This window comes from Labeo rohita, chromosome 3 (genome assembly GCF_022985175.1).
Source record: "Labeo rohita strain BAU-BD-2019 chromosome 3, IGBB_LRoh.1.0, whole genome shotgun sequence".
Classification (NCBI taxonomy): Eukaryota; Metazoa; Chordata; class Actinopteri; order Cypriniformes; family Cyprinidae; genus Labeo; species Labeo rohita.
In genome coordinates, this window is record NC_066871.1 from 25205078 (window position 1) to 25214810 (window position 9733).

General features: G+C 35.2%; 1 protein-coding gene across 1 annotated transcript; it reads left to right on the forward strand.

Annotated features, from left to right (window-relative positions):
• The first annotated feature begins 2343 nt into the window (after positions 1 to 2343).
• Positions 2344 to 6328, forward strand: zgc:66443 (uncharacterized protein LOC406856 homolog). The gene is made up of 2 exons (XM_051106676.1): positions 2344 to 2615; positions 4821 to 6328. Exons 1-2 carry the CDS (start codon positions 2426 to 2428, stop codon positions 5648 to 5650), a joined length of 1020 nt encoding a protein of 339 aa, XP_050962633.1. The 5' UTR covers positions 2344 to 2425; the 3' UTR covers positions 5651 to 6328.
• Positions 6329 to 9733: the final 3405 nt, after the last annotated feature.

The following is a 9733-nucleotide window of genomic DNA, read 5'->3' on the forward strand; positions in this document are numbered from 1 at the left end:
TATGGTATTTGGGGTAAAAAGTGCCCCTGCTGTTGGGAATAAAAAGGCACAATAATTACCATGGTAATTAATAGATGTCTGACTTTTCCATTTGTTGACATGACATTGTTAAAATCAGATGGTAAATATCATATTATGTTGGGTGTCCATCTTAGAGATAATAACCATGTTTAGTATGAAACCATCATATTTAAAAACATGCTATTGATTATATCATATAATAAAATAGAATTAGTTGTTACTACTGTAAATCTATTTTAAATTACTATGGGATCTCCTCCAATGATTTCAGAATCTTTACATTTTAAAATTATTTTGCTTCTGTATTTTAAAACAGATGTTTTATATTAACATTTTTTTTTTTTTTTTTATGATACGACAGTGGAGAGCAGACAGGAAAAGAAGTGGGAAAGAGAGAGGGGGGCGGGATCGGGAAAGGTCCTTGAGCTGGGATTCGAACTCGGGACGCCGTAATGCAACGTCACTCTTGCCCACTAGGCTATCGGCACCGACATATTAAAATATTTTAATGACAGCATATTTATAGAACAAAAATTAATTCTTTTATTTATCAAACTAAGCATAAAATACAAACTTTCTTAAAGTGATTGTTTTGAACAACTATTAACACATTATTTAAAAAACGTTATTTTAGCTAAAGCATTAGTATCAATACTGCGTGCCTTTTATCCCATGTTTTGAGCTTTTTCCCCCGTGTGTGGGGTAAAAGGCCCCCCTTGCCACCTCATACATTTCTAAGATTTTTTTAACAAAATAAATATTATTATTATAATAAAATTATAAAATTATTATTTTCACACAAAATCTTCTGCTCTATAAATGTTCAATACAGACATATATATTTTTCTGCAATCATACATTTTGGGCACAGTAAAAAGCATATTTTTTCTTAGGGTGTGCCTTTACAACCTGTGATTTAATGTTCATTATTTGCCACCCTTTTTGTTTTTCTTAAACTGTTTCTATTACTGAGTGTGGTTCCATGAGGCCCGACGCCTGTTTTGGGCCTCTAGAATTAATACAAAAAGGACAATGACTTCTCTCTGCCGTTTTGTGCCAGTCTGCATAACTCTTTCACTGGCTGACAGTGGTAGACATGTTTTAGATAAGGGCAACTGTGCTCAGAACTTAATTAATACCTGAGATGGAACGATATGCAGTACAATCAGCCATCTTACGATTAAAGACTAAGCCATTTAATAGACAGAAAGCTCAGTTCCTCGGAGACAGATGAAGGCTGCCTGTAATAGGACTTAAGCTAATGCATTTATTAAAGGTTTAACTAAGTAAGAAATATTGCAGGCTCATGAAAGTTTAGAGTGTAAACTGCCCAGACATAATTGTATCTAAATTCTTAATTAAGTTTTGTAACCTTGAAAGTATATATTTTTTTATTTTCCCCCAGTCAAACATTTAACACAAAATTAAATATGCATAGTTAAGAGCAATTTCATAAGATTGAATAGGACTGCATTGGGTGATATCACAAAACAGCGCCTTCCTATGGTTGTCTTCAAAACATTAAAGTTACTTGAGACTCAATTTGTTTGCACTAATTCGACAAAAAGCAATATTTACACTTTTCTCTGAGCAATGTGTAATGGAAATACAAACATTTACATAATTACGAACATTTAAGTTTTATTATTTAAACGGCTATTGTTAAAAATTGTTGTTATTCCGGTTTCTGACTATAAAATTGCGGACTAGTGTCACAGAAATGATTAACGAATTAGACTTGATTTGAGTCTCAAACGTACAACGTAAAAAGCTACTAAAATAATTTCTCCGAATATTGCTACTTGTTCATAGGTATTGTCTAGTTGTAAACATCAATGAAAAAAAGCAGAAATAAGCGATTAGAACCCCTTGGTAGTGCAAAAATGTAACGTTACATAGCTCTGATTAATACAGAATCAGAACTAGCATTAAATATATTGGCTAATCTAATTTACAAACACAAACTCACCCAGAAATGTTAGTCAGCCGTGGAAATAGTACATGGTTAGCTAAGAATATGGTTAATGTTGTTGCTAGGTAACGGTATATGGATAGACATGACCTAATGATATCCAGTCATCTGAATGAAATCGACGTCACTGCCAGTCACTGAACCTACAAATATGCTAAAAATAACCAAGTTAATAAGTACATTGATAATATTCACTCATAAATTTTCAATAAAAATCATTAAAATATAAAAAATATAATAATAGATTAGCCTGGTGGAAACTGTTTTGTATATTTGATATCATACGTCTGCGCGTACAGTACAGTAGATGGCAGTAATGTGCATCTAGAGTCTGTGAACAGCCATTCAAACAAGAGGAGAAGTAGCAAGTGTAGTGAGTTGCTTTTATTCGCGTGTTTCATCGGATTTGTTTTCGTTTTATACTTCGGTAAAATGTCAAGACTAGATAAGTTACATTCTAACCTGATGAAGCGAATGTCAATTGTCATTCGTGATATCTGGGTGGAGGTGGAAGCGACGGTGAAGGACTATCAAAAGGAAGCAGCCCAAACACGATCAGAAAACGCGAGGCTGAAACAACAGCTCAGGGATGTGCTAAGCAGGAATCAGGCACAATTAAACGGTAAATTCACACTTAAACGCACACAGAGATTGTTTGGTATATTTGGGTGAGTTGAAAGTTGATTGGAGTCTCGGTAAACTCCAATTTAGTAGTAGAACTAACGTTAAATGTCACAGAAGCGTAGATGGCATTTTTCCCACATTAAGTTTCTGTCTCACATCACTGATCTGGTCCTTTTCCGTCGTATGGAGCGAGTACAGTCAAACAGTAATATCGTCATTTTAAAATAGCTTGTTGAATGGATATTTGAGTTGTTGTAAAAGTATAATAACACTCTTACATTCAGAAAGAGAGAAGGACGGAGTAGAGAGGACCGCTGTAGGGCCACAAGAGAAGGAGAGGTGTTATGAAAACTTGACCAATTCACCATAGTTGTTAACTGGTCGTTTATTTATACATGTTTGTAACGTTAGTTTATAAAGTTAAGTAATGTCCCTTTCGACGGAGTTTTGTTAACGCAAGTAAAAATTCAAAACAAAAGACTTTTGCAATCCTGTTTGTGACCCTGGACCACAAAACCAGTCTTATATATTTGTAGTAATAGGCAAAAACACATTGTATGGGTCAAAATGATTCATTTTTCTTTTATGCCAAAAATCATTAGGATATTAAGTAAATATCATGATCCATTAAGATATTTTGTAAATTTCCTACTGTAAATATATCAAAACTTAATTTTTGATTAGTAATATGCATTGATAAGAACTTCATTTGGACAACCTTATAGGTGAATTTCTCAGTATTTCAATTTTTTACACCCTCAGTTTCCATATTTTCAAAAAGTAGGACATATTGTCCTATCCTAACAAACAATGCATTAATAGAAATCTTATTTATTCAGCTTTTTGAAGCTCAATTTCAAAACACTGAGCCTTCTGACTGGTTTTGTGGTCCAGGGTCACATTTAGGATTTCAGCAATATGTAATAAAGATATTGTTGAAATTTAACTGTGATTAGTTTTTTTTTTTTTTTTTTTTAAATCATACATTAAGGAAGGTTGCATTAATTGAACAAAAGTGACAGCAGACATTTATAATGTTCCAAAAAATTTCTATTTAAAAAAAAATTCTGTTCTTTTCAACTTTATGCATCAAATAATCTCGAAAAAACTGCAGCATGGTTTCTACAAAAATATTAAGCAAGTCTACCATTGATGATAATAAGGAATATTATCTGAGCACCAAGTCATTTTATTAGAATTTGTGAAAGATCATGTTACACTAAAGAGCGGAGTCATACTATTTGTAAATAGTAATAATACTTCGCAGCATTACTTTTTTTTACTGTATTTTGATCAAATAATGGTAGCCTTAGTGAACCTAAAAAATGTTTAAAAATCCTAACGATCTGAAACATTAGGCCACACTTCTTTTCTTATCTTTGACCTCCACACTATCTGACCTAATCAAGGGAATTTGTAACTATAATCAAATGCAATTGGAGTCTACTAAACTAAATTTTGTTCAATTAAAAGAAAAAAACAGTAATAATTTGGATAAGTGTTCATAAAAATTGGAAACAATGGAGAAAAGTTTTGCTCTTAAATGGTTAAATTGATCATTTTTTCATGCAAATAATGAAAATATGATGACACAAAAGTGATTGTTGTCTTGATGAAAGGAACAATGTATTGTTTAAATGGCTGCTGTGAGTAATGCATGTAATGTGAAATGTAATTCCTCAATAGCGCACTTAACAATGACATCAGACAGTCTGTGTCAAACAGGTTTCAGTGAGAAACATTCAGCCATTACAAATGCTTTGTCGCACGCCCAAAAAAGGTCATACTGTATTACCCTGTTACTTAAAGGGATAGTTCACCCAAAAATGAAAATTCTGTCATTAATTACTCACCCTCATCCAAAAGATTTCTGACACGTTAAAGGCCCAGAAAGGTAGTAAGGACGTTGTTAAAATAGCCCATGTGACATCATCTGGGCCTTGAACGTGTCAGTTGTGTTGCTGTCTATGAGGGTCAGAAAGCTCTTGAATTTCATCAAAATATCTTAATTTGTGTTCTGAAGATGAACAAAGGTCTTACAGTTTTGGAACCACAGGAGTAATCAATGACATAATTTTTATTTTTGGGTGAACTATCCCTTTAAAATTGTCATACTTACATTTGTATGCACTTGATGAATAAAATAATCAATACTGCTACTAACGATGATAATAAGTAAATAAATGCCCTTTTCAAAATACAGGAGTCCACTATGTCCCCCCTGATGAAGTCTCACCCACAGAATTACCAGCATGTGGATATGGCTCCCCAGTTGAACCAGAAGACCCAGATGATCAGCAAACAGAGGACAATGCCCAGAGTCAAGATTCACCTATTGAACCGAAGCCACGCATACTAGATGTTGTTTCAATCTGTAAGACAGAGGTAGAGGATAGAGAGCTAGCGCATCTAAAAGATGCCTCATCTGGAGGCGAACAACGGCTCTTCTCTCAGTTCGACAGCTCGAGTACGGATGAGGTGTGGAACAGGAACGTGCCTACTGTGGCAACACCAAGAATCAAGACTGAGCCCGAGGACACCATCATCACTATAAGATCTTCAGTTACTACCACCCCTGCCCGTGCCGGTCCGTGTCAAGACTCCGAGCCCGCTCACCAGATGAGAACAGCCAGTGATGCTTCATCCATGTTGAGGAGACCGCAGCGTAAGGAACTCCGTCGCACACGATACACCAAACCTAGAAGAGCATCGGTGAAAGATCACGAAGATGAAGGGCCGTATAAGTGTAACAAATGTGGAAGGCAGTTAAAGGACTTGGCAAAGCTGCAGTTGCACAAGAAATTGCATGAAAGATCCTTCATCTGTCACTGGTGCGGCAGAGACTTCTCTAAGTTCGACTATCTTCGGATGCATATGCGCACACACACCGGAGAACGGCCTTACCGCTGCAACTGGTGCTCAAAGACCTTCAGCCAGAGTGGGAACATGAGGAGACATGAGCGCACGTGCCGAAGTTTCAATGAAGAACCGGCATCGCACGCACTGGAAGATCAACACCTGCCCGCCGAGTGACCGGTCATCACTGTTGCCAGATCGCGTCTGCAACCGGCAACCTGTTGTTGTGATATAGAGATGAAATTCGATTGTCATTACGTATAATAGGATATTTGTTGTTTTATCAAGTATATTAGAAGCTTCCATGTTACAGAAGACAGAAGGCCGGTATGCTGTTTGACCAACATTTCAATGACCTTTTTCAGGCAGTGTGTGTGCACAAATGTTGTCAGGAAGCCGAGAAACATTATGGGAATGAACGTTTGCCCCTTTGAGGAAGATGACTTTGTGTTCCATACTAAGTACCATGACTTGCTATACTTCCAGACTGATGTTTTAATATTATAAATACTCCACAGAAAGCAGTTTCTAGCCAATGAAATATTTTTAGGCAGTGTGTAACTATAAATTCGTTATAGGAAGGAATGACTTTCATTACTTATTTTATTCATTTTGCTTATATTTTCAGCCCTACACATTACAATTTAAAAATTACAGGTTTTTGGTGGAATTACAGAGAGGACAACTTAAATCTTAACCAGTACATTAGGATATGAATCGGTGTTGGTAGACTGGAAGGCAAAATTGACTTAAACTGCAAAATCATGTAATTTGAAAAGATTTATCTTATGACTGTAAAATGAGGAACTTTGTCGTATGTAATAACAAGCATTTGAATAAACTAGATTCAGTTTATTGTCTGCATCTGAGGAAAATGTCTATATGGACATTGTGAACTTACTGTATGCGTGTGTGGGGGTCATTCTGTAATTGTGGGTACATCTTATGTCTGTAAAGTATATTTTCAATATATTTTCATCAACATAAAGCCCAGATGCTTAATTTTCTAGTACACAAATATATTTTTCCCCATGTTGAAAAAGCCATATCTTTTGTTCCAAAATAACGTTCATATCACATACAACCCTGGTATTGATCTGTTTTTGTAAAGTTGCTCATTCTACTCTGCATTTAAGCATGAAAATGGCCTCAAATATAAATTAATTTTTATGCTTCAAATATAATAAGGTGTTATTTTGATATAACTTGTTTTATTTGTGTCTGAAAAACCACTGTCAACTAAGTTACCCACTAGAAAACCCCCCTCAGAAAGGAATGGTTTGTCCCATTCTCACATAATTTGCACAGTATGACGATATTTCCTCTAAAGCACATGGATGAAACGCTAGCAGTTATGTTCTCTCTCTTTCCCCAAACCTGTCGAGTGGATTAATTGTGTCAACAGTGTTACACAAGTATTATTGCTGCAAATTTGAACAAGACAATTTAACTAAAACTTATGTTTTGTTTATGAAAATATATTTCTAAACATACCAAATGTTCAGTAGTTCTAGTCTTCCATGTTGAGTATAGGCCCAAAACACTACAAATGTCAACTGTGTTACCCAGTAGCAAACATAGATGGTATTTTATGCAAATATGCACATATTCCTACAGATCTTTACATCTTTATTTATACAACACTGTATACAATGTATAGACTGTTTCAAAGCAGCTATGTAAGGTCATGTTTGGGTTTTTGGGAAAAAGGAAAACTTTTTCTTCACATTGTCAAATTCTAAATGTACCCCTAATTATAGAATGACCCAAGTAATATATCCATAGGTATACTCAATTTTGCCTTATCTTGGAAATATTTTACAACCTAGCTATTTCTTGAACTTTAGTTCAACCACTGAAACTCCAGTTACTACCACTGTTAATGCATTTATATTGATTCTGTTACTAACACTGATAATTATGCCATAGTTATCATGTAATCATGTTATAAATGTTCTATAATCTACTAGCTATTTATTTGTCACCTATACAGCATTTAACATTCTTTCTTTGTATGTGATGTTTTTATATTGTTATTCTGTTAGTGGTTTATTCAATTCAACATTTCCATTTTAATTTTCTTGTCTGTCTGTTCCTGTGTAGTAAACACTAGATTTTTTTCCAGGTTCAGTGGAGCCACAGGTGAAAAGTGCACTTCTATAATGTACTTAAAGTGCTCTATTTTCATGCACTAATTTTGTACTTAATATACTAAAGATTATTCTTTAGTACTTCTTAAGATAATCTTAGTAACATCCAAGTATACTCAGATGAGCTATTTTGGGACACCATGAACATGAATTAAATGTGCTTTTAACATACTATCTCTGTATTAAAAATGTATTTAGTTACCATTTGCAGTACACTTGAACCCACTAGTGTATGAAAGAGTTAATGCATACTACAAGTGGTAACTAAATACATTTTAAAAAATCTTTTTTCTTAGAAGTTCTTAAGATTATCTCAAGTAGTATTAAAGATTAAGTTTTAGTATATTAAGTACAAAATTAGTGTGTGAAAATAGAGTACTTTTTTCCCACCTGGGGTTCTATCATATCTTTCATAATTTTTCACAACTAATTTATGCAAATGGTCCAATGATGTACATTTCATGCAAAACAATTAACCATAATCTAGAGTAACTGTTACTAGTGTAAACCTGTATTAAATTCATGTTTTTCAAACAGCATAAGAAGCTTTCAGAATTTTTTTTAATGGCTCTGATAAATAATACCAAGTTACCACAGTTTAAATTAGTAAAGACAGCTCCAGTTACTACATTCTTTTGGTGGATAGTATAGTTATCATAATGGAACATTTACACCAATCAGGCCAGTTACACACCCAGGTAAGCAGCGCACACGCACCCGAAAACGTGATTCATCAGACCAGGTCACCTTCTTCCATTGCTCCGTGGTCCGGTTCTGATGCTCACATGCCCACTGTTGACGCTTTCGGCAGTGGACGATGGTCAGCATTGGCACCTTGACTTGTCTGCATCTGTGCAGCCCCATAGGCAACAAACTGCGACGCACTGTGTATTCTGACACCTTTCCATCAGCATTAACTTCTTGAGCAATTTGAGCTACAGTAGCTTGTCTGCTGCATCAGACTAAACCGGCCAGCCTTTGCTCCCCACATGCAATAGTGAGCCTTGGCTGCACATGATCCTGCCGCTGGTTCACCACTGCTTTCTTGGACCACTTATAATAAATACTGACCACTGCAGACCGGGAACACCCCACAAGAGCTGCAGTTTTGGAGATGCTCTGACCTAGTCGTCTAGCCATCACAGTTTGGCCCTTGTCAAATTCACTCAAATCCTTGAGCTTGCCTATTTTCCTTGCTTCTAACACATCCACTTTAAGGACAAAATGTTCACTTGCTGCCTAATATGTCCCACCCACTAACAGGTGCTGTGATGAAGAGATAATCAGTGTTATTCACTTCACCTGTCAGTGCTCATAATGTTACACCTGATCAATGTATAGTTTCTGTCAAAAGTTTACGTACACCTTGCAGAATCTGCAAAATGTTAACTGTTTTATCAAAATAGGAAGAATCATGCAAAATGCATGTTATTTTTTATTTAGTACTTAGATATTTCACATAAAAGATGTATAGTCTACAAGAGAAAATAATAGTTGAATTTATAAAAATGACCCAGTTCAAAAGTTTACATACGCTTGATTCTTAAAGGAGAAATTCACTTCCAGAACCAAAATTTACAGATAATGTACTCACCCCCATGTCATCCAAGATGTTCATGTCTTTCTTTCTTCAGTTGTAAAGAAATTATGTTTTTTGAGGAAAACATTCCAGGATTTTTGTCCATATAATGGGCTGATATGGTGCCCCAAGTTTGAACTTCCAAAATCCAGTTTAAATGTGGCAAAATCCATCCCAAATGTCATCGTAATTATAAATAATACAATTTATATACTTTTTAATGTCAAAAGCTTGTCTGGTCTTTCTCTGCCTGAACTCTCTGTATTCTGATTCAAGACAGTTAGGGTATGTCGTATTTTCTCCCTCAACTTCAAAAATCATTTCAAAGTCATCCTACAAGTTGAGGGAGAACATGGGATGGGAGTTTTTCCGACATTCCGACATTCAACTGTCATGAACTGGAAAAAAAAAGTTCAGACAGACTAAGCAAGACGAGCGTTTGACATTAAAAAGTATATAAATTGTATTATTTTTATGAAAATAGCCAATAGTTTCGCTAGATAAGACCCTTCTTCCTCAGCTGGGATCGTT